This window comes from Dermacentor albipictus, chromosome 2 (genome assembly GCF_038994185.2).
Source record: "Dermacentor albipictus isolate Rhodes 1998 colony chromosome 2, USDA_Dalb.pri_finalv2, whole genome shotgun sequence".
Taxonomy (NCBI): domain Eukaryota; kingdom Metazoa; phylum Arthropoda; class Arachnida; order Ixodida; family Ixodidae; genus Dermacentor; species Dermacentor albipictus.
The window spans coordinates 188,513,975-188,541,640 of NC_091822.1; the positions used below are offsets into that span (position 1 = coordinate 188,513,975).

A 27,666-nucleotide genomic window follows, 5' to 3' on the forward strand; every position below is an offset into this window, starting at 1 on the left:
ACTGCACAATAAAGCGTTTTAAAATTAAGCTTGTCCTGTCAGTCGCATATTGCTTCACTTCGTAAGTCAAGTGCCGGGAGAGGACAAGTTCTTAATAAACGTTCCTCTCCGCCCTATTGAGCAACCGGTAGAAAGAGCGAAGCAGACGAAACAGACTGTTCACAATGGAATGACGAGAGACCGACCGCAGTCACTGTCAAGACGCGAGTAAGTGGCATGCATAGTTAGACGCGGGGTTGCTCGCGACTTCCAGGTACGCAAACTGGGCAAGTTGCTATGGCGGAACCCGCTGCTCTTACCCTCCTTTCCCGGCAACGACTCCGGTGCTCGCCGCAGCACGTCGCCCTGCTACGCCGAAGCGTCAACGAGCTCTTTTCACTTTACGCAAGCTTAATTAGCTCACGCTGTGCGTTTTCAGTCCGGAGCAGAGCGCTGCCGGACGCGAGGTTGTACGGAAGTCACTGAAGATGCCGTCTTTATCCTCCACCATGGCGACTGCGAAGGCGGTTGCGGCTCGAGCTCTCAAACTTTGGAGGCAAATCTTGATGGTGCTGATCCCCCTCGTTCTGCTGCCTTTACTTTTCTTCGAAGACGCTCAGGTATGCCGTTATAAAAGTTGTATTTGATGCATATATATTACGCGCAGGCTACGGAAGTGCAGCTCTATCCCAGACAAACGCCGAAATATTAAAATTAGAAGGACGAAACAGTTCCGATTAGAGTCGTACAAACATACTATCCCGTTATGCTTCTTGAGATGACATTTCCTGTCGCTAAAAATGTTACAGTGAAGTTACAGTTACAGTGAAGCTGTACATGGCTAGTTTTCTGCGGACCGATGTCTGCGTACCAGAAACCGTGCGCCGTTCCCGAAGATAGTGCTATACCGGGCCGGCCCGCGGCGGAGGTGAAGCACGCATCAAGCACTCCGCCAAACTTGCAATAATAAGTTTTAAATATTGGGTCCAAATATAACCCGTATCAGATATTGAGCTGATATGAACATACACTACACTTTGACCCGCGTCCGCCATGTCTACGTTCTCACCGCCCTCTTTATGTCGGCGTTCCAAGCGCTTGCGTATCTCCTTTCCTTTGCTTCCGCTCTCCCGTGGTGGTTGTCCCGCTGACTCGTCATGCGTGTCTAGTTTCCTCCGGCTTCTCGGGGCGGCGGTCCCGTCGTACACGCGAATATCTAAAAAAAATAACGTAAAATCAGTCCGCATCTATCCTACACAGCGTCACCTCTGCGTCGCATGCTAAATAGTTTCGATGGTCATACACCTTTCCAGTGGGGAATGACTAATGATTTTCCTTTTTGTATTTTCACATAACCACTTCGGGGCAACTTAGTTTGAGCTCCGCTCTTTGGACAGCGATTAAATTGGGGACCCATCGATACAAATAATATAACGTGTTGCTGGGCTAGTTGGTTAATATTTGAAGGTTTAACTGGGGTACACATTACACGGGAGAAAGGAAGGCAAGCGAAGGCAAACGAAAGACAAGCGCTAAGAAAAGCCTTTAATTGTCTTTTGTTGGCCTTCTTTTACCACGTCCGAGGTGTACGCTTAAACACACAAGAAAAGGATCATAAAGAGATTGCTGCTAAGACTGCGTCATCATATCAACCAAAAATTTGGAGGACGCTTAAACTTCGCTTTTAAGAGTGAAACGCGATAGCATTCAAAGATCCCTGAGTGATTTTCACGCGTCCTGGGAACTGTAGCTTATGTAACCTTTATGTTCACCGGGAAGCGCTGGCGGCGAACGCTATGCCCGAAGGTGGGCTTTGTGGTTTCTTTTTTTGATGGTGCGCAAGGAACCGAGGGGCCACGGCGCTCCCACTAAGACAGACCTCAAACGGCAGCTGGAAAACGCTACCGCCCTGAAAGAGGTTTGTGCTTGAGTTCCCGCGTAACAGAATTATGTTTTCTCGTATATTCAAATCGCAATCCAACGCTATCATGCATGTAGGTTGTGCGTAAGTCGTACTTTAGGATTTTTTTAGGTTAGGTATGACGTTTCAAGATAGACTTTTTCCGAAGTGACGTCCGACGCTGGACGCGAAACGCTGGACGCCGACGCCGCATTTTCTGCGACACGGGGTACTCAACATTATCGCGTTAAAACTCCCTGTTCCTTTTTGTGACACGTGGAACACACGACTAAAACTCTTATTCTGAGCCTATAGCAAGGGAAAACCTACAGTGCCTGAAGAACTTACTTGAGAGCCGGCCGTTATAGAACATAAATAAAAACGGCAGATGTGCGCAAGCTTGCAGAATTACACCCAAACTCCTATGCAGCAGCGACCGCGAAAAAAAAAAAGCCACGGCACTAAAGCCGCACACTGTTATAGACGTCAAGCGTTCTTGAGGTAAAATACCACTTTTGAATGCAGAAACATAATTCAAATTGTTCGTTCGAACGTACACCTTGTGCAAACTTCGAAGCAAAAATGTTGAGCATTTTGATTACAGCAATAATTGCTAAATATCATTAGCTGCTATAAGAAGCGGCAGTTTGTATATAAATTTGATACGGCTCCCTTATACAATATACAATGGTGAATTTATTTCATCGCGTTCCTCCAAAAGTACACTTAACACTTTATTTCTACGAAGTTGCACGTTAGGCCTATTCACAAACGGTCCGCGCTTTAGGACCCGGCAAGCATCAATAGGTACTTTGATACACATTTGATAATTTAGTGCGGTGTTCCTATCGCACCTATAATGTTAAAGTTTCTCTAGCATGTTCCTCTCAAGGAACACTACCAGATTTCTAATGACTTTCCACCAGAGTTCATTTTGACATGCGCGATAATTTTAAAAGAACTGTTGGATACCTCATAGAACTCCAAAAAGGAATTAACAGAACTTTGCTAGCTTATTACTTTGTGACTGTTCATTATAACTTATCTCAAACATTGCTCTTGACATGCACAAGCTCCCCTTACAATTTTATTGTAGTCGCTGCAATCAATATGCAAATAAGGTTTCGGCATGATTTAGTTAGTACAGAGGGGTGTGGTTACCGAAGCGGACATTTTCCAACGCACTGAGTCGTAACAGCCGCGCTGTAAAACGCAGTTTGAACATTGCCGGCAAGAGTAGGCTAAAGCACGAAAGGCTGCGTTTTACAAAAACAGACTGACCCCCTTCTCGCCAAAACTTGTCCAACTTGGCTAACAATCGCTTAAGGCAAGCCATGGTTGCGCGCTGCTCCATAGTACATCTAAAGCTCCACCGAAAAAAAAACAACAGAGAGAGAGAGAGAGAGAGACTGCAAGGGTTCGTATGCGAGGTCTATGCAGATATAAATAACAACTTTGCTGGGGTCACCACACGTTGAAGAAATGATGAATTGACGATTTACTGGATTGATAGAAGAGGTGATGAAATATGTCTGAAATGTCCTTGCAAATATAAATGACCACTCTGTTGTGTGCGCCGAACGTTGAACAGTTGATGGATTCACAGCTAAAGAGCGTAACGGAACCTATCCTTTGCAGAAATCTCGTTGTGCTTACGTAGTAGCTGTCGTGGGACTCTACTGGATCATAGAGCCCATCCCACTCGGAGCAACGTCTCTGATACCTATCGTACTGCTCCCGATGCTCGGCGTTCTTACGACAGAGCAGACATGTGTACTCTACATGAATGTAAGTACAAGTGGGAAATAGAGATTTCTAGGTTACTTTTACATTACGAAGACAGTGCAAAAAAAAACATATTCTACTTATTCAATGTTCGATAAAGGCTACATCGAAATGTGATGATATTATTTGTGTGAACATCGTTTACTCAGTTGAGTTCTTTCAACGTATCCAGCTTTCATATCTCTGAGTCATAACCTCCTATTAGTGGTGCCTAAAGGGACAGCCGATAGTAAGCTCTGTCAGTGTCCTCTGTCTAACCTCAGAAATTGCTTAACGCGCCGTTCTTTTCCAGTGTTTTTTTCCCTTTCTATTCAACTGACTGTCTATGCTGGTTTGTAAGAATGCTTTTATATCACCTCGTGTTATCGTTCTTTTAAATCAATGAACAATTTGCAGTGTACTGAGAAGCCGATGCCAATACACTTGCTGACATTCCCCGTTACATGGAAGTAAATTAATAAACAAATGAGAGGATGAGTTTGCTTGTTTACTCGAGTTTCAAGTGCGATATTTACATTAATTGTAGGTATGTACGTTGGTTCACAACAATGTGCCATCTGAAATGTTTTGGATAGGAAAAAGCTACCAGTGTAATACTAAACTCGACGAATTTATGTATGTACAAGTATGAATGCTCTGTTCCTTATGCCGCATGTTTAATTTAGCAAACAAACATACGCTTATTACTGCCGGGCGCCCCCTTTACTTCCCCCTCCTACCTCAACCCTATACCTTCGATGTGTCCTTTATGGACGCCGATGACGGCTTCGAATCTGTGCGAAGCCGCAAAGCGAAGCGGAGGAGCCTCAGAACGTCTTCGCATTCAATTACGCCTACAGTATAGAACACGGGCCGTCCTCGAGCCCCCGCCATAGTATTCATGTCAGTGGTTCCCTCGGACAATCTTCGGCCTCCACAGCGCCAACCTTGTCCAGCGGCGTCACCACCTCGAATTCTAAAACAGCCGTCTTTGCGCGAGACCAGACGCAACTTCATGAAGGACAAAGAAGCCCAGAAAAGTGGTTATGATGTTGCCTGGTCTGCACTGCCAAATGCACACCCACCTGCTGAGCTTGAGCGGAATATGTCGTTTACACCTGTTGCTTCCGACCAGTTGCCTGAAAAGGATGTGCAGGTGGTTATATTGCTGCGATTCGCACACTCTTGGGAAATGCACCATCCTCGACTACTCGATGCGCTTTATAAGTGTTCAATGCTCTCGCTCCTGTGCTTGAAAGCTTGCATTAGAAACCTGGATCGTACACTTCTGCAGAAGCGACTCTTCAAGAAGTCAAGAATGCTTTAATTCTCCAACGGAATGCAAGAGGCCTGTAATAACACATTTTCGATTTTCGTCAATTTGCACATGCAAATCGGTTCCTGGTGCTAGTCATCTGTGAACTCAACGTGACAAATATTTTCAAATTATCAGGATACCAATCTTTTGTTTACACCATGTTTGAGAAGAGCAACAAGGTCCTCGTTCATGTCCGCAAGGAGCTCATGCACTTACGTGGCCCAGGCCGTGCCTCCCCATGACGACAACCAGTGTGCGTGCCTTAGTATAAAGAAGAGGCTCTCCTTCACATTCGTTCCAAGCTACTTTTTCTTATAATGGGAAAACACGGGAAAAACGAGAGACGGAAATTCAAGACGATGAGCAAAACGAGAAGAAGGTGCAAACTGGAGCCAAAATTTCGACAAGTGGACTTGTCTTTCTTTTTCAAGGCGACATGTGCTTTCTCCGGCGCAATATATATAGGTACGGCGCTTCTAAAGGGAAGAGAAGGTAAGGCGGGTGGGCGAGGAAACGAACGAGGGTGTGTTTGCGGGAAGGGTGTATAATTTAAAAGAACGGTATGCCATTCAACATCGGTGCAGGAATGTGAGGTAGCCTTGTGTGCCAGCAGGTTGACGTGTCACTGTAGGTTTCTTTTTTTTTCTTGTGGGCAGGGCCTGGACGACGATGACGATGGGAGGGGGGGGGGGGGAGGGGACGCTATCTGCTTTGTTGGAGGTCAATTAACTATAATCTCTCTGAAAGACAGAATAAAAGTAGCTGCAGAAAATGGCGCTCATGAACCATTTTCTTATTAAGTAGTTTAGACTGCGAAGGCTTGGAAATGTTTTGACGGTGACCTTCAGTCCTGGGATAATCACAGTAGATTTTAATGTGTCTCACCCACTATGGGGAAGTACAAGAACCAATTTAAGAGGCAGGACTCTTGTTTATGTTGTTTCGGACCATGACGTTTGTTTTTTGAACGACGGCAGCCCAACATTCTTGAAAGGGTTGTCGTACGGCAGCTACTTTGGTGTCCCAAAGCCTTACTTCGAGCATCGTCTACTGGTTTAGTGACTTGGAAACACGTGGAAGTGACCATATTTCTACTTACGTTGTCATCAAAGGCCTAAGCAGTATGTCTTTCCCTATGGTCTCTAGAACAATTGATTGGCTCGTATTTCAAGCCTCTGTGCACGCCGAATGCAAGGGTGCCCCAGCACGTAGCATAGAGTTTGTGATTGCGAACGCGATGCATGCTGCATTGCGCCGATTTTCGTGGTCAGGTACTCGCACGGATTTCGAGATTGAATTAGAAAGGCTTCGTGCAGTACGTTGGCACGCCGAGAAGAGAAATAGACGCACAAAGTCGATTCTAGATTTTAGAGAGGCCAGGCGCACGCAAAATAAAATACGTAATCGCATAGACAAGTTAGTCGCCAAACGATGGCAATCATTCTGTAACACGTTCAACCCCCGTAAACTCTACTTCGCGTATGGCGAACTCTCCAGGGCCTTCGATTTTCTAAGCAACGCCACTGCTTTAAGGCACTGGAACTCCACCAAGGCTGTTGAGAAGTGGATGTTGGAGAAGACTTTTGCGAGGCAATTGAAGGTGAGATAGGGCAACCAAAGAATCTTGAATTGTACTAAGTTCCCTACGTGCAAGTTTCAGCGATGAACGAACCTTTCTCCACTCAAGAACTGGAGGCTGCTCTTCGCCCGGACCGACAACATAATGTACGCTGCTCTCCGCCACCTTGACCATGAAGCACGAGAGGTCTTGCTGCGCCATCGAAACGTCTCACGGAGAAAACGAAACAAGGTTTATTGATAAGCTGGACATGTTAGCCTGGCTGTTCGCTTGTGATGCTACTCTGGGTACTGGGTGATGATTATTATATACACAGTCATAAACACTTCAAAACACATACAGTCACAAACGCACACACACACACACACACACACACATACACACACACACACACATATATATATATATATATATATATATATATATATATATATATATATATATATATATATATATATATATATATATATATATATATATATATATATATATATATATATATTTCGCAGGAATATTTACAAAGTTTTGTTAAGGCCCGTGGCCCCCAAAAACGTCACGCGCCTCGAGTGCTTTCTAGTACATTGCAATGTTTATCCAAACGCGATGACAGGTTTTTGACGTGGCCGTTCGTCGATCGACAACGTCATTGATCTTGTGTCTTCGATTCAACAACAGAAATAATTCAAACGCTTCTCTGTAGCGCTATCCTTAAACGTGAGGGGCGCTTATGATAATGTTTCTCATGAAGCCATTCTTGACGCGCGCGTGGCTGCTGCAATCGTCGGCCGCACTTTTCGGTGTATTCGGAGCTACCTGACCCAAAGGAGCTCCTGTGTATTCACTGAATATGGTGAAAGTACCGACCCCTATACTAGGCATGGAGTTCCACAAGGTGGCATTTTGAGCCATGTTTTGTTCAACCTGGCTCTGATTCGGTTGGCAGAAACCTTGCCACAGTCGGTCAGTCTGGCAATTTACGCAGATGACATCTGCATCTGGGCTTCAGGAGGAACTTGCCCGCAGCTTCGCATAGGGTTACAAAAGGCTGCAACGATGACGTCTACTTATTTTCAGAGACAAGGCCTCGGCGCTTCAACAAAAATGTACTAGTCACCTTCACGCGAAAATCGATGACTGGATCCTCAGCATCAGCATTATCATCAGCCTATTTCATGTCCACTACAAGATGAATACCTCTCCGTGCGATCTCCAATTACCCCTGACCTGCGCCAACCGATTACAACTAGCACCCGTAAATTTCCTCATTTCATCACTCAACCTAGTCTTCTGCCATCGTCGACTGCGCTTCCATTTTTTTGGCACTCATTCTCTAACTCTAGTGGTCCACAGGTTATCTAACCTACGGATTACATGGCCTGCCCAGCTCCATTTTTTTCTCTTAATGTCAAGTAGAATATTGGCAATCCCCATTTGCTCTCTGATCCACCCCTCTCTCGTCCTGCCTCTTAAGGTTACACCTAACATTATTCGTTCCATTGCTCTTTGCGCGGTCCTTAACTTATTCTCGAGCTTCTTTGTCAATCTCCAAGCTTCTGTCCCATATGTTAGCACCGATAAAATGCTTTGATTGTACACCTTTCTTTTCAATTATAGTACTAAACTTCCAGCCAGGATCTGACAATGTCTGCTATGTGCGCTCCAACCCATTTTATTCTGCTGTAAATTTCCTTGTCATGATCAGCAACCCCTGGGAGTAATTGACCTAGGTAAACGAACTTCTTCACAGAGTCTAGAGTATGACTGGAATACCTGAACTCTTGTTACCCTACCAGGATATTTATCATTATCTTTGTCTTCTGCTTATTAATATTTAACCCCACTATCACACATGCACCTTCTCTGTTTAGAGAGACTGTAAGAATTGGGCTGAAGATTAACATGTTCGGTGTATAATAATGGCCAGCCTATATTGTACAATAGAACGCACCGATTTTTATGGATCATTGTCGACCGCGACCTCTCCTGGAAACCCCATGTATTCTACCTAAGGAACAGATTCCTTTCGACCAATCACCTTTTCAAAGCCATCGCTGTAAAAGCATGGGGATCGTCGGTAATTCTACGTTTTAACAGTACAAAGCGCTCTTCATGGGTTTCTTGCCTTACAGCTTTTCGGTGCTGTCAAGCACCAGGAGTACAAACGTCAGAGTGCTTGAGAGCATGCAAGCTCAAGCACTTCGAACCTGTCTTGAACTACAGCGATGCGCTTCAACAGCCATAACGATTTCCATCGCCAGGGAATATCCCATCAGTACGTGTGTCGCCGCAGACACCCTTAGAAACCATCTTTGATACCTTTCCCGATTATGGTCTCAACGCCTTGCTTCTCTTTCGAAAAGTAGACCAGATGCAACTTTTTCGGGCATTGCAGCCTCCTACCGATCCTCTCTTGCATCCGATGTCACGCCTACAGTAAGATCACCTAGTCCTTTGTGGTGTCTCCGGCAGCCACAAGGGTGGCTTCCCATTCCAGGAGTTGGAAAGAAGTCCGACTTGCCAACCTGTGCCCTGAATCAAGCCGCTCCACATCTACTGCTTCATTCCTACTCAAATCGATTTCACATTTATAGAGATGACTTTTCGGCGATAACCAGTTCTACTGGTGCGGTAGTTATTCCGTCGACATCATTCTGCAAGAAGTTCAAGATCAGTCACGTCACAACATCAACGGGGTCTGAACTTGCCGCCCTTCGTGACGCAGTGCTTTATGTACACCAATAGTCACCAAATCAATGTGCTATATTCTGCGACTCAAAGGTAACCTTGAAGTCACTCTTATTAGCTCTGCGCCACAACCCATATGTACACACATTTGGTAGCAGAAACCACAGTCATACGATTACGCTACCATCAAGTGGTGGACAGAGGCTACGACATTGTATTTCAGTGGCTACCTGGCACTGCAACATTACTGGCAATGAATGTGCCGACAAAGCTGCCCGTGAGGCACATGGTGAATGTAAAAGAACCTCGATACCATTGTCGAGAACGGACGCAGTGCGGCACCTAAGTGGTCTTGCCCAGATTATAACTCTAAAAAAATGGAACACACCGGAGTTTATCAAACGGCGCCTATATGCCATGAACCCACATAGGAACTTACTTTTACCGGGTTTTAACCGACGGGAAGAAACATTACTGTGCCGCCTGCGAATAAAAGTTTCCTTTGCAAACGCATACTCATTCCGAGTTTGAATGGCGGACAGTGCCAATTGCAGCACATGTGGTGTTGAGGAGACCACCAAACATCTCTTATGTGACTGCCCCATGTACGAAGATGACAGGAGTGCCCTTCGGAAAGCTTTGAGACACTTAGGTGACAGGCCCTTTACATGGGAGATCTTGGGCCCGTGGCCTTGTGCATCTCCTATGTGCAAGGCTACTAACGCGCTGCAGCGCTTTTTGAAACGCACCTGCCTGTATGACCACCCGTGACTAACTCAACGATGAATAGCTCAACTGTGCAACTGTGCAAACTGTAAACTTTTGCCTTTCGTTTCCTATTTCAATCATTTTCCCCCTTTCCCCGTACAGGGTAGCCTAGAGGGCTTAGCCTGATTAACCTCCCTGTCTTTCCCTGATGACTTCTCTCTTTCTCTCTTATGTACGATAATAACCTGCATGAAATCAAGTACCGAAAAGCTTCGATAGTTGTAACGAACAAGTAACCAACAAGGTAAAGTTAAACAAGTTAACAGTCTAGTATTTTGCCTTTGAGCACTTCAGTCTTCATTGTTGAATCGCTGAATGGTTTGGTTCAGTACTCTGCTACACAGAAAGGTGACAGCACACGCAGCGGTAGCCCAGCGGCTATGGTGTTGGGCGCCTGAGCTCGAGGTCATGGGATCGAATCCCGTCCGCGGTGGCCGCATCTAGTTGGAGGCGATATGCAAGAACGTCCCTCTACATAGATTTAGGAGCACCTTAAATAACGCCAGGTCGGTAAAATTAATCTCGAGTCAACCACTACGGCGTGCCTCAGAATCAAATCGTGGTTTCGGCACGTAAAACGGCAGGATTTAAGATATCAGCTGCCACTGCTTTCAATTTAGACAGGCAGATCCGATAAGGTCCAGACCACTCGATTAGTGCAGAATCGTTGTAGCACTTCGGCACAGTTCTGTAACCTACCACTAGGGACTATGTAGTAAAAACGTATGCGATAACGTAGAAGGCACTCGCCATGGTTGTTTAGTGGATATGGTGTTGGACTGCTAAGCACGAGGTCACGGGATTGGATACCTGCCACAGCGGCCGCATTTCGATGGGGGCAAAATGCGAGAACACCCGTGTACTTCAATTTTAAAGAAAATAAATTATGGGATTTTTCGTGCCAAAACCACATTATGATTATGAGGCACGCCGCAGTGGAGGACTCCAGAAATTTCGACCACCTGGAGTTCTTTAACGAGCACCTAAATCTATGTAAAAGGGTCTTTTCGCATTCTGCTCTAATCCAAATGCGGCCGTGGTGGCCGGGGTTCGATCCCGTGACCTCGTGCTGAGCAGCCTAACACCATAGCCACTGAGCAACCACGGCGGGTTACTTCGATTTAAGTGCACGTTAAAGAACCCGGAGTCCCCCGCTACGGCGGAGTCCCCCGCTACGGAGTCCCCCGCTACGGCGTGCCTCGTAATCAGATCGTGGTTTTGACACGTAAAACCCCATTATTTAATTTTCAATTTAGCGTAGTAAGTCAATATGAATACGGTGGGGCACTATATCGGCAACTTATAAAATCTACTCGCACTTATCGCCATGTTGTCTTCTTCACTCCAGGAAACGAATATCATGTTTGTTGGGACTCTGATAATGGCTATCGCTATTGAACATTCTCACTTGCATCAAAGGATAGCCCTCAAGACTCTCTGCCTCCTGGGCACAGACATCAAAATGTGAGCTCTTGTTTCTTTGACCGACGCTGTTTAAAAAGCAGACCACTGTCATGTGCCTTCGCACGAAGCCTATGTGGAGTGAGCTTGCTATAATACTAGAAGCATGAGAATACAAAGCATGTTTATACAATTTTCAGGAAGCCATTGTGAGATACTAAGCGGAAGCTTTCCAATGGGGATACCGAATTCACAGCGTGGCTGCCAGTATGCTAAAGATAAAAGGATCGTTTCCAAGTCTTCGAATATCGCTATAGCATCAGCTAGGCGCCGTAGCACTCAAACAATGCGGAATGAGTTCTTGTCAACAGCCTATCACGCTCTAGATTGAAGAACGAATATTAAAAAGACAAAAATTCATCGTTGTAGAATAGCTGCCGATACAGCATTTCGTAGACGTGCGTTGCGAGAAATACAGCCCTAGAATTACATCCTGGCGCCATTCTGGTGCGGCTTGACGCAGGCTCGTGTTTGGAATCATGTTCATCTCCATGTTCCTGTCCATCTGGATCAACAACGTTGCCATCACTGCCATGATGATGCCTGTGATTAACTCGCTCTCGCACGAGCTGCTTCAGGAGAGGCGCAGGAGCCTTTCGCGGGTCAACATCGATGTCGAGGGGATAGCAGGTACCTGGCTCTGTTGTTATTCGTGGTGTTATCGTTCGCGGTATTATAATTGTTTCTGTTCATATACGTCTATGAATGACGTGCGAAAAGATAAAAGTGACAAGTCTAAAATAAAATTTAGGTTTATTAGCTATCTCAGGCAAGGCACTGCGATTTGAATGTTTTTTTGAGTGAAAGAGAAACTATGTGTAACTGAACACACTGTCCTTATCCATAGACCTTGGGAAAAATTGAGTGGATCATCACGTGTGTTAAGGGCCCATCTCTATGACCAGCTGCACTATTCTCTAAAAGAAACAATTGGCTCATAGTGTAACCCTATTGCAGTTCATTTAAAACGACCATGCACAGTAACGTTAAATGAGGTGATTTAGTTATTCATAGCCCCCAAATATCGGCACCACCTTTCAAGTAATCATGCAGAATTTGACAAAGTGAGCCTCGACACTCTGTGAGTCGTATTAGAATTAACTGCAACTAGTGATGCCGCTCAGAAACTAGAGTAGAACGGCAGTGAACAAGTTAGGCTCAGTGACAAGAAAGTGTTTTGCTGTAATGTTTTGCTGTGAGGATGAGCTAATCTGCTTAGGCTAGCAGCGAGAGAGAGAGAGAGAGAGCGAGAGTGATGGGAGGAAAGAAGCACTTCTTCTATAGCTGCCCATTCTTCGATGCCAAACATATATACCTGCGTGTATGTAAACGCACTTGATGAAATGTTCGAACGCATGCCACAGTGCTACTGCAGAGCTGTAAATACAGTGCGCTTCACGATACTTAAATGCTCAATTTTCCGATCACTTCCTAAGGCGTATATGTGCACTAAATCTCTGTGTGCGTTTCACTGAGATTTGTTTTTCATTTTCTGGCTGCAGCACTCAGAGAGCGCGTCGAGAAGGCTGCTGCCGCCAATGGAAACACCGGTCTCATCCCACAACAGGATGGGTACGCCTGACTACAATAGCGCAAGCTTTGTTCAGTTCGTGAATTTCTCGTTGTAAATATTTCTCGGCAGCGAACTTACGGACACTTGCTACCTTACACTTGATATTGAAGACTTATACTAAGGTGTTAGCCATCCTCGACGAAGCGTATCACACACTTCTGCAAGTTGCCATTTACCTGCCACCAAAGCCTATAAATATCTAGACCAGATTAAGACAAATATTTAAGTGCCTCGTCGATAACACCGCATTTTTATTGGCCAAAACACTGCGAGATAACTTATATTAGGAAATGAAACGCAGAGCGCTAGCGCAGTCATTTCGTAAATGCTGGATTCAGTATGAGCATCACGAACACGAGAACAGCAACGGAAAGAGCTGCGTACAATAAGCACACTCAAGAAAACTTTGAAAGGCATTCTCACGTTTACGGGAGTGAACGAACGGGTGGAAAATATGCTCTTGCGAAGAAGAGGAAAACCCCCTAGACAACACTAATAAACGAAGGCCTTGTTGAATTTCTGTGCAGTGGTGAAGAAGAGTCCGATGTGGTGATTCCGATAAAGCCGAAGAAGCAGTATCCAAAAATCGACAAGGCAACCGAACATCGCGTTCGTGTGCTTCTATACCTCAGCGTCTTGTACGGCGCCAACATTGGGACCATCACGACCATCACCAGTGGAGCTTCCAACGTCGTCTTCAAGTTCGTCATCGAAGAGTGAGTCAATACTTTACAACATATACAGGAGCCACTAGGCAGGCATATTGAAAGAGCCGCTACATGGCATAATTTTAATGAAGAGATGAGAGTAATGTATTGTACACATTAATGAGCTGCACTGAAGGTTCCTTGGAGTAAAATAGAATGTAGAACATTGAAGGTAATTATCACCTATAGCTGTTGTAAGTTTAGCTGTTGTTTCGTTATGCCATTGCAGCCTATACAAAGAACGAGCTCCTGTTGACTATGCGCTGTGGATGTTCTTCGCATTGCCGATTGCGCTGATTGGAACGGCCCTCGTATTCCTCATCGTTGTGCCATTCTTCTTCTCTTGCAAAAGGCAAGTTCATTTGTAATCTTCATTGAGGTCTAAATAATGAAAAAAATGATGAAATGAAATTACGCATATCAACGCACATGTTGAAACCTATATGAAGCGAAGCGATAAACAAAAAGGCACGCAACTAAATCTGATGCGTAAAATTGTCTTCAGTTGCACCATGCACAACGTGTGATCTCATGCAACGTTTATAATTACGTATCGTTGGCTTTATTCAATAATTTGAGAAAGCAAAGTATATAATAATGTTTTTTTCAGAAGATACATTCCCATGTCGGTATCCCTAAGAACGAGACAGCGGTTGCTATTGGAAAAGAAGTGCTCACAAGGCGACCAACAGCCAGAACATCGATCAGCCACCGGCTGTCAAATGGCGTAATTCGCTGTCACTTTCGGTCGCTTTGGACTCCACCACATGAGCCGTGCGTAGTCAAGTTTAATCAATTGAAAGTCACTCGGCCTTGTATACAATAAGAACAGGATGGGCTTGCAGTTAAGATGGTGCGCTCAAAACTGGGTGACGTATCTCTCCGTTATTCATAGCATGCCAAGAAATTGGCGACGTGGCACACTTCGTTCGTCCTGCCCGCATTTCAATGTTAAAAAGAATACGTTAGTTGACAACCTGCAAACAAGATAATATCCAAACGCATTTGTGCAACATGTCATGTTCACCGAATGGTCGAGAACAGTTCGTACAGTTCGTAAGAGATCTCACACCTTCTACTTGCCTATCTACGCGACACTGAACTCACTGACATGTGGTAGCAGATTCCTGAACAGCGAAAGAGACCACCAGGCGCAGCTATTGCCGGCCTAGACTGCCACGCTAACACCGACTGATCGACGTATACCTACCAACTGACCGACCGGTCGCTTGTATGCTGTCTTTTTTTTGAAGAATGAATAATGCCTCGCCATGATATGAACCTGAAATTTACTTAGTAAAGAGACTGCGTACACCACAGCGTTCGTTTCTAAATGAATGAGAAAACGATTCTTCTCTCTGGCGAAACTCGATTCGTTAACAAATGTCCAGTTCGGAATAGTTCATAAGTTTCCGATGATTCTAGGTATCTCCTGAGAAGAATAGGGCTGGCCGTTAAAATGAAAGGAAGATGACCTAATCTAGTGCAAAAAATTACCTTCTGGGATTTTACGCGCAAAAAACAATCTGATTATGAAGCATGCCGTAGTGGGGGACTCCAGAATTATTTTTTTACTACCTTGGGTTCTTTCGCACCGAAGTATAAAAGCACAAGCATTTATTGCATTCCGGTCCCATCCAAATCCGGTCGCTGCGGTCGGGATAGAATCCGCAACCTCGAGCCCACAGCAGTGCAACGCCATATACAGTATAGTACCTAATCTACCATGGCGGTTGATGTATTGACAGAGCCAAATGGTAGTAAAGGAGAATAGTCTGTGGTGGTTTCTTCTTGCTTGCTATGAGCAACTTGTCGATAAACGTAATATATAACTAGGAGGCATAAGTGTTTTTGCCACCGCGGCGTAGAAATTGCACTGAAGGATTTGCACCTTCACTTTGCGGGACAATGAGAATACTTATCGACGATTCTGAGCTTTCGCTCCCCCCCCCCCCCCCGTCTTAGGCTGCAGATAAACTACATTCACGCACTTTGTCAACTCTCGTTTCAGCCCAAATCTCGGGAAAGAAAGCAGCAACTACGCCATGGCTGCAATTCGTCGCAACTACATGGCACTCGGATCCATCAAGTACGTAGAAGAAAGCAAGAAAACAGAGTACTGACCTAATTTAGCCTTAAGTGTATAAGTAACATAGATCTAGCTAAATACGCGGGTGCTCTAGAGGGTTTGCTAAAACTGAGTGATGCTCCCAATGACACAGTGCTTCACTAGTAGTTTAGATCCGCAAAGTGATAAGCAAGCAAGGGCCCGTCATTGGACACTTTAGCGTTATTAAATGGTGTTCAGAATAAAAAATAGCAACAAAAATCGCAACAATGATATATAATAAGTAGTAGTTATTAAAGTTCTTGTTTTCTTTGGGTGCTTCGTCATCAGCATCACTCTTCAGCATAACAAGTATACTGTCGTTATAAAATGTAGACCACCTTGTACAGTCCTTCTCAATTTTCTTTTGCTTGTCATAATGATATTTCTTCCTTTCGAGAAAAATGACCTCCAGCCTCGTCTGGAGTACTTTTGCGAAGTATGTCAGGTTCTCGGCATGTATTGCTCATAAATCAATGATGTTTATGAAGTAATAACGCGGGGAGCAGCTTTAAGATGCAACAACGCGAGCGACTTTATACTTCGAAGTAATTTTCATTGCCTCAATTTTCATTAAGTTGTGCTCACATTACAATGTCACACAGTTCACTGCAGAATGTTCCCTCTTCTTACCGGACGTTTCTTAACCTGACAATGTTAACAACGCCACAGGTTTCACGAAGTTGCAGTCCTGCTCCTGTTCATACTGCTGGTGTTTCTCTGGCTTTTCCGCGACCCCATGTTCGCCAGAGGGTGGGCGACATACTTCGGAGTCATGTGAGTGTATACGTGAATAACATGCTCATTCAAACAAACAGGTTCTCATTTTATTGCGATAGCAATTATATGGGTACTCCAGGCGAATTTCTGCCGTCACCGTCGCGGTCGGCATCGCCATGATGTTCCGCATAAATTCCAAAGGCAATAACACCGTCGCGGCGCGCCCTACGCTGTATGCGCGAGTGAAAGCTTGCGAGGGGAGCCGACGATCGCGGCTCAGTCTCGCCCGCAAAAAAGGGAGGAGAGCGGCGAGGAAGCGCACTGTCTTCCGTCGCGAGCGAGGCACCCAACGTTGCGAGGCAGTGGGGGGAAGTACGGGGGGTGGCGCTCCACTCCGGCTGCTACTGCGTATAGACGAGAAAACCGCTGATGTCAGGAGGCGCTACTGCGCCTCCTGACATCAGCGCCCCAATGTGGAAACGCCAAACAGCGCGGTCGCGTCGTGGCGTAGTCTCCGCTTTGTTTACATTGTGCCGTCCGCGCTTTTCTTCGCTGCTCGTTCTCACGGCGCTCCGTTTTCGACGGCGGCAGATCGCCTGCTTGCGCAACAGCGATGCAAAGATTGCCGTGCGGTTTCAAGAAGGTTGCCGACGCGGACAGCTTTTTTTCGTGGCGCCAACCTCACGATAGGAGAGCGTCTGCTTCCGAACGTGTACGGCGTTGAACAAATTCTGGACGGTGATGTAAGAGTGAAAGCCAAGTGCGTGTCACAGGTGTCCCACAAGATCGTAGACGACGTCGAGTTAGAGGTACGCACCATGTTCAGAAATTTAGCCACATTTATTTCAATTACAACATAAGTCACAATGGCAGCAGGAACTTCTGTAGTCATACTACTCGATGACTGCAGATCCATTGGGCTGCTTCTTGACGGTTCCGTCACTTCACAAAGGCATGCATGTTCTGGAGTCTGTTTCACACGCGTCTTGCTGCTGCTCAAGAGCTGTGTTGCTGCAGTACGAAAGCACATGTCCCGGTGGTGCTGACTGCTGAGAAGACTGTTGTGATTGCCATTGGTCTGTTTGGCGCCGCTTCCATCTGTATCGCATATAAATGAAACAGTATGTGTGCCTATTTGTTGTCGGGATTAAATTACTCCCAATAATATGTTTGCACGCGTAACGTTCCTGTGATTGTGTGCATATATTATTCTACAAGAGTGGTACCACTACAAGTTATGATACTTGCACAATTAGATACTTAGAAAGCATGGCCAAACAACAAACAAAACGCTCACGTCTCGAGCGGCTGCTTTCCGATCTGCCACTTCCCGACGCACGCGACGACCGCGGCTTGCATTAAATACGGTCTGCTACCACACAAAAGTAGCGTGCGGCCCCTTTCGTTACCTGCACAACTAGTAATTTAAGTTGCAGCGTTTGGAAAAGGGAAATAATTCTTTTGAGCTCGTCCATGCCGATCGCGAGGGAAGCCACAGTGCAATCAAATAAATTCGGGGGCTCTAAGTGCCAAAACCATGCCGAAACCACGAAATCATTATGAGGCCCGCTGTAATGCGGAGTCTCAGGAATAATTTTAACCCCTGGGGGTTCTTTAACGTGCATAAAAATCAAAGCACACGGTAACAAGGGTGTTCTTGCATTTTGCCCCTATCGAAATGCGGCCGCCGTGGCTGGGAATCGAGCACGCGTCGTAGAGCTTAGCGGCGCAACATGCATGCATTTACCGCTAACAAACGGCGGATGCCACCACAGTTCAACAACGCGACACGACTAAACAAACGTCCGTGCACTAAATACAGGCATATGACTATTCCGCTTTCAAGATATTACACGCGAATGCGAAAGTATGAGACTTACTTGACTCGGCGCACTGCAGTTATCCATCCTTGTCGTCTGTCCTTCTCGTACCACTTCCCAAGAAATCTGTAGAACTTCACGGGCGGCGTACGACCTTTCGTGTTTTCGAGGCTGCTGTGGCAATCAACAACACATCAGTATTGCGTGCCACCTTTCCTGGCTGATGAGGTCGCACTCGGCATCGCAAAAACCACGCGCACGAGCGCTCCCGCCGTACAGAACACGGGCGCGCGCTAGCGCAGCGACGACCCTCGAAACTTCCATCGGTCCGCTAGGGGAGCATTCGGCGCTGGTGTCGCGCGGGCAAACTTTAGGTTGCCTCGTCTATGTAGCGGCTGCATCTTGCGAGCAATCTGCGTTGGGTGCAGAGTCCAGGTGCGTCGGCGACTCGTAGCTTTGTGTGTGCTGTGTGTTCTCGTCGCTCACTTTGCGTTGAAGCGATAGAGCGCACGAAGATCACTTCGCTCGCTGCTGCTGCCGCGCTTGCATACGCAAGCGTTTCGACAGCCAGCGTCCGCGGTCATCGAGTGGGGTGTGTTCCTGCTTGCTGTGGGCGCTGACATCGTGCTTGTTAATTTAGTTAACAAGCGAATGTATACAAGTTGGTACGGCCAATAAAAGTGTTATCCTTACTTTGTATGGCTGTCTGCTAATTTGCTATCGCAATCGATGTTTCGCCTTTCTGGCGAAACTAGGACTTTTTTATAAATGGACTGTGATTACCTCGTTAATTTACTGCTCTGCTTATGTAGAATCCCAGTGGTAACCGTATGTTCCGCGTAGACGTTCCTGTTACATTACGCTGTAAAATAAATAAGTCACTAGTTACATTGAACAACAACCTTTGCAGATATAGCACCATATTAGTATGCAGTACAAGTGTTCAGATCTTATGGCCTCGCATTTGATGCCCCCAGTTTTACGGCAAGATATGAAGAATTAATTAAATTCGACAGGTGCCACGGAATATAACTTGTAGAAATCAATTGCGTTGTGTGATAAGGAGTATAGCTCTTTAAAGCCTTGAAGGAAGATTAAAACAAGGCGAAAAAACAAGTGCAAGCGGAAAGAACACAGAATACACCACGAGCGCAGACTGCCAACTATTTAATCTTGATATTCGTAGCATAGGCTCTTTAAAGTGAGACCCCAGGCACGTGACCACATCATCACTAATATGACCACATCGGTTGTCTTACAATCCGACGACAAAGAAGACCCCGTTGTCATTTGAAAGCGTGTATTCCAAGCTGGTGAAGCCCTTTATAACTTTAGCCTGTTAGTTATCCTGCGAGCATAAAATAGAAACTAGGTTCAATCAGCAAGTGCAGCGCTTCCTTTCGGCTGGATATCCTGACAACTTAATCACCGGTGCGTGCGAAAATCTCTTGCAGAAACTAAAGTTGCAAAAAACAGAAAGAGACTATCAAGAAAGATAAACTACATGTTATACCCTAAATTATTTCCGTTTCGCCCAACAAAACAAAACAAAACAAACATAGCCAGCCGTTACGGGGTCAAGGTTGTCTTCTCGGCTCCATGGAACCTCAGCATAGTGTGCCCTTTGGTGACACGAGAAAATAAGAGTAGGCCTCAGTACACAACGAAGCGCTATAAGCATTTCACTGCCTGTATTTGTGGGGTTGTGTATTTAATTCCCCTCATCTGTGACAAGTTCTACATCGGACAAACGGGTAGGTGTTTTAATGAAAGGGCACGTGAACATAACCGGAATGTAAAGAATAACACAGGAGGCATCTTAGCCCAACATTGCAAAGGATGCAAAGGTTAGAACGACGGTAAACAAAAGACTCCTTGCAAATTGATCTAGGAAAACGTAACTTTTTTTGTTCAAATCGAGTGACCAGACCGAAAGGGAGATTGTCGATACATTTCATGTCATAAAATCTAGCGGTAAATGTTTCAGTACGCTTTGTTTCACTTTTACAGGAATAAACTGCTTTTCTGAAAAGCCACTTGTAAAAACTGGTAACTTTCACGTGCGGTTTGTTTGGATTTTTTTTCATGAATGTAATCACCTGCGAGTTCAAGCTGAGCGCCATCATTTTTTACCGTGTTTTACTACTCTCCCTTCATGTCACTTTTTTACAAGTTTTCAGGTTTTTTTCAGTACCGTCACTTTTGCCTTTACTTCGGCTGATTGTTGTTTTATAATTCTATAATTCTAACATCTTCGTATTGTTTCTTCCCCTTTTTTTCCGTCGCTCGTGTTGACTTCGCCTAAACGACGTTTTATAGGTACCAATGCGTTTTTGATTACCTTACTTATCGCTTACACTTTGTTTACTGTTAAGAGACATGTGCCGTCTTCGGTTCTTTTACCTGTTCAACATTTTCTTTCATTGCATAGATTGGTTTATGTTTTCCCTTATATTTATTCGGTGCAAGTAGTGTCACACAATTAGTCCGCAGAATTCTCTCTTACGTTATCTTCGCAATTTGTAAGCGACAATGTGATCATGTGCCTGGGGTCTCGCTTGAAGTAGCCTATGTTTTGAATACGAAGAATAAATAGTTGGCACTCTGCGCTCGTGGTGTACTGTGTGTTTTTTGCATTTGTCCTCGCTTTTTCGAGCAGTTTGAACCTTCCGTCAAGTATGAACCAACAAACCAGAAAAAACGTTCCATTTATAGCCTACAGGCTGAAGTGCTTACACCAATTTTCCACGAAAATAAACTTGGACATTTGTACGTATGTAAAAAAACGTTCGCACATCTTCGGTGATAATTTTTCTTTACGTGGCTATTCAAAGCACCATTCCGTGAAAATAAAAGAGAGCGCACTTTCACTGTGCACTATCATGACATGTTCATCACGACTTCACGAAGGAACATTTTTCAATGCCACCCAGTAAACGACCGAAATCGTGACCAAAAGGGCACACAATATATACATATCTCGTTGCATGCAGATATATGCTGGTTTATTCATTCGTTTCCTACCGCAGAAAGCCTAAGGACGCCACAGCAGTGATGATACCTGTGATTCTGCTGTTCATGATTCCTTCGAAGCCTCAAAAGGGCTTCAGAGGCCCCGTCCTGTTGACATGGAAAATGGTGCAGGCCAAGCTACAATGGAGCGTCATTCTTCTCATTGGCAGCGGTTTCGCCATCGCCGAAGCCATGCGTGTAAGCTAAACGTAGTGTGTTGGCGTACAAAGCTCACGCTAAGACTGTGTGCTGACGACTCCGTTGTGCAGGAGCGACTCATTGTTCCATGTTTGAGTCAACATTAAGGAGTTTTCATCTTGGTAGACGGTGTACGCTACAGAACTTTAGATTAGATAAACGAAGCTCACAGTAAGACTGTGTGCTGGTGACTCCGTTGTGCAGGAGCGATTCATTGTTCCCTGTTTAAGTCAACACTAAAGAGTTTTCGTGTTGGCGGACGGTGTACATTACAGAACTTTAGATTAGATAACGCAAGCCGTTTGCGTCCCTTGACTGTAAGCTCTACCTTTACTGTGCTCATGCTCCAACCAATGTGAACGCACGTCGTTGGAAAGCATGCGGTGTGGGGGGATATGAGATCTTTCGGTAACTGGGTTAAATATCGGACGAGATGCTTTTCCTGCACGAGCATATTAGCGGCAGTCCCTTTGAAAGTACGAAATATTATTTAACATAATTAACGTATACAATTGCAAAGTACACACTTTTGGGGCCCAATAAATTTGTTAAAGGGACCCTACCGATGGTATTAGGAAAAAAAAACCACTATGGAAGCTGTTTTTTTATACTGTAAAATCACATAAAACTCAAATAACTGAAATAAGTAAAACAAGAAAATACAGTAGTAGGAAAAATTTCCCAAATGACATAAATTTTTCAACAATTTTCTTTTTTACATCATGGAAAACATCGGCACAGGTAAAAAAAAAAGAAAAGTAAGGACATGTACAAGCATGCGAAATGTTACGCATTGTTAATAAGTGAGTGCTTTAATTGTTTAAGAAATATATGCATTGTTCTTAGAGTGGTTATGTCACTATCAGGCTTATTCCAAACTGAGGTGCCTGTAAATTGTAGTGTAGAGCGACCGTAATTATTATTTATTTTAGGCAATAAAAAACGACAGCGAGATGAGTTCCCAACGTTGCGAAGTGAGATATGGAGCGAGACTGTTGTCAAGGCTAGTTTTTCATTTACTATTTGATGCATGACGGAGGTGATGTTGTATGTTGTCAAATCGTAAATGTTGAGGATTTTCAGGGTTTTAAATAAATCTTCACTCTTAATATGCATATTGTTGGGTGCTATAATGCGAAGAGCTGTTTTTGAAGTATAAACACCGGTGACAGATTAGTTTTGTATGTGCAACCCCAGATCGCTAAGCAGTAATTAATGTGAGAGTGAACAAATGCGTGGTAAAGATTGATAGGTATGTGGGGAGGGAAACAGTTTAGACATTTCGACAGCACATGAAAGCCATATGAAGCCTTATGAACTACAGAACGTACATTAGGCGGAATTTTAAATGGTTATCGATAATAACACAAAGAAATTTTGTCTCACTAGATTGCTTTATCGGATGGTTATTGTAAACGACATCTGAATGTCTTTCTTCCTTGTCTGTTTGTTGTCTCGAGCATTGACAAGCAACAAGTTGGAATTACGTAAGGTGCAATACTATATAAAGCAGAAAAAACAGCATAAAGTAAAATCTTACGAAGTTCCTTAGGCAACGTCAGGTCGAAGATTTACTACAAAGCTAGCTGAATTCGTAACCTCACGAAATAAAACAATGGATTCAGAAGGATGTAAGATTGGGCTTATTGCTAAAACATGCTTAAAAGTTTGATTAACTGCACAAGAACATCAGAGGGGACAGAAGAGAGAACAGAGCGTTGACTTCGAACAGTTTATTTTCTTTTCAGGAAGCATCACTATATATATAGTCATACAGAAGCACAACAGCTATGCGCAGAACGCAGCGAAAAAAGACGAGCACATTCAACGTAGTGATAGCCCGAGGTATCTCATCTCCTCTTCAGTGACAGCGACAGAGGGGGTACTGACGCAACCAGCTTTTAAACATATTTTTTTTCCGCCTGTATTATCTCGCGCGTGACACAATCTCTGTGCTTTGCGATGCTGCAACACTCATTGAGTCTATGGCTACATCCACACGTGCTACAGTGAGCAGAAAGCCATCCCTGCTTTGCGCGGTCTGCATCGTGCATATGTTCCTTCAGCCTTTCATTCACGGAACGGCCTGTCTGTCCGATGTAATATTTACTCATGATTTAGAACTCCGTTGATGGAAAGTTTCCTTTGAATTTAACCTCAGGTATAAGCGCATATATAATATTAAAGGAAGTGTACGGTACGTAGCGTTCTCTTTCTATGCGATCAAAATAACTTAGGAAATTTATTGCAGCTTCACTACTGCAGGCTGTAAGTAGCCCCAAATGTCCAAGCGAAACTGGTGCAGTAATCATTTCAGTGAAAGGACGCATGTGGTCTTCGTTAGGGCGGTATTATCATTGTTTTATTGGCTTAAGCCCACAGGGCAGTGACACCCTTATGCTCTTGTCCCTACGTTTGTGCGAGATGAGCTGCGCTACCCGGTCTTTTGCTGTAGTGAGTAAAAAAAAGAACTTTCATTGTTTCCAAGAATGATAACGCGCAGTAGCTTTAGAAAGTTTCCTGGAAACAACCAGAAATCAAAATGCGTTACCCGCAGTTTCGTAGGTGATTAAGCAGCGGACCACCAATTCTATGCCGACCCTTGGAGAGGGAGAATTTCCTTTAATTATTAGCATTCTTTTGGAACTTCACCCAATCCGCGGCATGTTTGCATGTGTTTTGCTATCCTTATCTAACTCCTTTCGTACCAATTAACTCAGGTCACTGGCTAGTCCATGGTCCAAAGGGGAGAATATCGGGCTGCTGTGCAAAGAGTACCGGGCTCTACACCAACCGTCAGACCAACCTCGGTCGCTGAGTATGTGCCACTGAATATGTGCCACCCTTCAATGACAGAAAAAGAAATATAGTTTAACATTTCTCCGGTGCTGGGCGGAATCAAACCCGAGTCATATATAAACAATCTAACCTGAATATATATTGAGACACACGCCACGCGCAGACTTCGCGGCGGCGCCGCCAGATGGCGAAGCGTTTCCAGAGGGAAGCGCGCGAGAAAAGCTCTGGCTGCAGTTTCTGCCTTGTACATGATGCCTTTCGGCGGTGCTACATTGCTTCAATGCTAATCGAATTAACGTCGACAGTCATCGCGAGATGGTTTCTGCAAGATTTCATTTTTTCCGCGAACCCTGCGTGTAGGGAACGTCTATAAGAACTGTACACCAAGGGGATGTGTGCCCCTACAGGCTCATCTCAAACATACTTTCTCCGGCTTTCTGTGGTATAAACTTTTTTAAAACAGGGTTGAAGTACCTCAGACAGGCTGGCCAACGTTTCGATAGGTGGACCTATCTTCGTCAAAGGCGGCCTCGTCATCCTCGGCGTGTTAGTTTTAAAGGGTTAGTGCAGTGACGTCACGTGCGGGTGTTGTCGCTGGCGGCTGGTTTTAAAGAGAGAGATTACAAGAGGGAACAGGCGCTGCCGTCCGACGTCTGTGAGCCTCATTCTCAAGACGAAGGGACAAGAGCGTGAGAGTGGGCACGCGGGGAGGAAAGAAAAGAAATAGAAGCAGAAAAAAGGGGAAAAGAAGGGAAAAAAAAGCAGGGGGGTGCCAGGGCCGTACCAAGACACAACAAAGGGGGGGGGGGGTTGAAAGAAAAAGAAAGAGAAAAATGAAATCTTTAAGAAATACGGGGGCTTGGGAGCGTGTTGGGGATGCGAAGGGTTAGGAGGTAATCCGGGGGAGTCTTTGGCGGCATGTTTTTGAGGCATTAGAACGGCCGGTCAAGCAATAGGTCGAGTAATTTTGAAATAGTTAAGGTGGCGACGGGGAGTCTGCGGTGCAATGGTGGGTTGACTGAAAGGCAGCGGCATGGTCTTTCAAGGGGCACTGCCCCACGCGCTTAACGTAGGTGTGTGTGTGGTCGCAGGTATCGGGCCTGTCAGAGGAGCTGGGGCAGAAACTCGCCGAACTGGGCCATTTGTCACCCGGTCCACTCATGATTTGCCTGAGCATCATCTGCTCCTTCATGTCTGAGCTCATCAGCAACTGCGGAACGTGCACCGTCCTTCTACCAGTTTTTGCCGTGCTGGTGAGCGAACTGCCATAACATGTGTGCTTGCTATCTGGTCCAAGTGTTTTGTTTTGTAAGAGGAATAACGGGTACTCATAGCCAATGCGATAACGAAAAACGTCTTTGTTTTCTTGTTTTTGTAGCAATCGACTGTTGCAAAGAACTACTGATACAACTTGATTCTTTTAATTGGTAATATGTATTTTGTTTTGTTTTTGCTTTTTAAAAATTTTTCCGCTGAGCTTGTGGCGCAAATGTTTCTACAATGATTCTGAATGGACTGCTGTTGCTCTGGCAGCTGGCAGTGCGATCCAAACAAAGAAGCAAATTAATTAATTAATTAATTAATTAATTAATTAACAAACTTATGTGCACTAAACCAGAACTAAATGGTCAAATGGCAAACAAGTTATCAAAGATGCTGTTGCAGCTGCCACCCGCTTTTGTTTATATCTTTTTCATTATGGCTCACAGCAAATTCTTCAATAAAAAAAAAACCTTCTTTTCAGTTTACGTGGGAGTTCTCATTGAAAAGAAAAGCGGCTGAGTAATGATGCATCACAGTGAAGATAGCACATGAAAAGTTGCTCAACGATCACGCGTAGAGTAAACAAAATATTGAGAGAGATAAATATAGGAAATGCAAGAATGTTGAATTGATGCATATAGTTATACTACTTGGCCTTCGCTCTGAGGCAGTGGTCGCAAGGAATAACAAAGTATATACTGTTTCAGACAATAACCGTAATGACACCATGAACAGATGCACAAATCACGCGCAATGTTTAACGCAAGACTGGCATGACGTGGACGAAGTTATGCGAAAGCTACTTTACAAGAAATGTCAGCAATCCAACTGTAAAGACAAATCCCGGCTGAATTCATTCTTTTTTCTGGATTTTTCAAGGCGGAGGACCTGAACCTGAACCCCTTGTTGTTCATGATCCCGACGACGATCGCCAGCAACTACGCCTTCCTGCTGCCCGTGGGCACGCCGGCGAACGCCATGGTTTACGAGCATGGCCGGCTCACAATAATGGAAATGGTACGCCCCAGATTAAGAGAACAAAAAGAAGGTACTATCTGTTGCGGTGGAAGACGACAGCTCTTGGTATAACCACAAATAGAACGGCAGTAGATCTGTGGAGATGTCGCCACTGACCAGCCATGCGTCTCCAAACTTGCAGGTTGTTCCTGGACTTCTGGCAAAGATCATCACCATGCTTGTGACCGTGGTGGTAACATACGTGCTGGGCGACCCAATCTTCGGCATGTTTCAAGAAGCTGACTGGGTGTCGGCTGCCACTGCAGGAAACTTCAGTACCACCACCGTCTCTGCGAAAACTTAGATTCTTTTATTGTGCGCTTTCCGGTTCTAGAATTGCGTGAGTGCCACCTACGATCGTGCCTTTGTGAAGCTAATGGATATCAAAAGTGGACGATGCACGAACGCTACCAATGAGGGAACACTATCAGGAATAGGAAGTGTTGTAAATACGTACTGGCACTGCACTATACCTCACGTCTGCCTTAACTGAGAAACTCTCGTAAGAATGGGGCCAACCAATCCTGAGAGCGAACGAGAACAAAACGGGTGCAAATTACACAATCTTTAGTGTACGGGAATACTTCGCTTTCTGTCTATAACTTCAAAATCACAGTTATTCATTTCCTTTTATGTTGCTTAATAAAAAGATCATCAACGAATTTCAGTTTAGTACCAAGTCCGTTGACTGATTAAGACAGACCCTGATGTCCGTCGCTGCGAATGACGTGTTGCCTGAGAAATATTCATCTCTCGTGTGCAGTGTTTAATAAAAGACTGATGTGTTCCCTGAAGCACCCGGCACAATAATCTCCCAATGCGAGTTGCACACTCATGAAGTGATAAGTACATCCCTGCGCCGCTTGCAGTGACGCCGATTTTATGACATTGAAGAAATATTACCACAAATAAAATGTTACTTTCAAAGCAATCGCCCGTTTTTCATTCAACGCCAATCCAAGAACTGGACTTTCCCAATATCAGTGCGGCACGTGA

At 44.9% G+C, this 27,666-nt stretch overlaps 1 protein-coding gene and 1 pseudogene across 1 annotated transcript; one reads left to right on the forward strand and one right to left on the reverse strand.

The window, feature by feature from the left end:
• Positions 1-414: 414 nt before the first annotated feature.
• Positions 415-27,591, forward strand: LOC135919754 (Na(+)/dicarboxylate cotransporter 3-like). The gene is made up of 13 exons (XM_065453635.1): positions 415-599; positions 3,518-3,667; positions 11,342-11,457; positions 11,918-12,084; positions 12,957-13,026; positions 13,555-13,743; positions 13,964-14,086; positions 15,746-15,823; positions 16,514-16,618; positions 21,411-21,591; positions 25,482-25,643; positions 26,533-26,670; positions 26,813-27,591. The coding sequence occupies exons 1-13, from the start codon at positions 468-470 to the stop codon at positions 26,972-26,974; spliced, it is 1,773 nt and encodes a 590-aa protein (XP_065309707.1). The 5' UTR covers positions 415-467; the 3' UTR covers positions 26,975-27,591.
• Positions 854-1,034, reverse strand: LOC135920596 (U2 spliceosomal RNA; annotated as a pseudogene).
• Positions 27,592-27,666: the final 75 nt, after the last annotated feature.

Excerpts from the sequence above, each read along its gene's own strand:
- LOC135919754 (XM_065453635.1), top strand. The coding sequence starts at position 468 with ATGCCGTCTTTATCCTCCACCATGGCGACTGCGAAGGCGGTTGCGGCT. Across the intron at positions 14,087-15,745 it reads TTCTTCTTCTCTTGCAAAAG|CCCAAATCTCGGGAAAGAAA; the intron begins GCAAGTTCATTT and ends CTCTCGTTTCAG. Across the intron at positions 16,619-21,410 it reads GCGACATACTTCGGAGTCAT|AAAGCCTAAGGACGCCACAG; the intron begins GTGAGTGTATAC and ends TTCCTACCGCAG.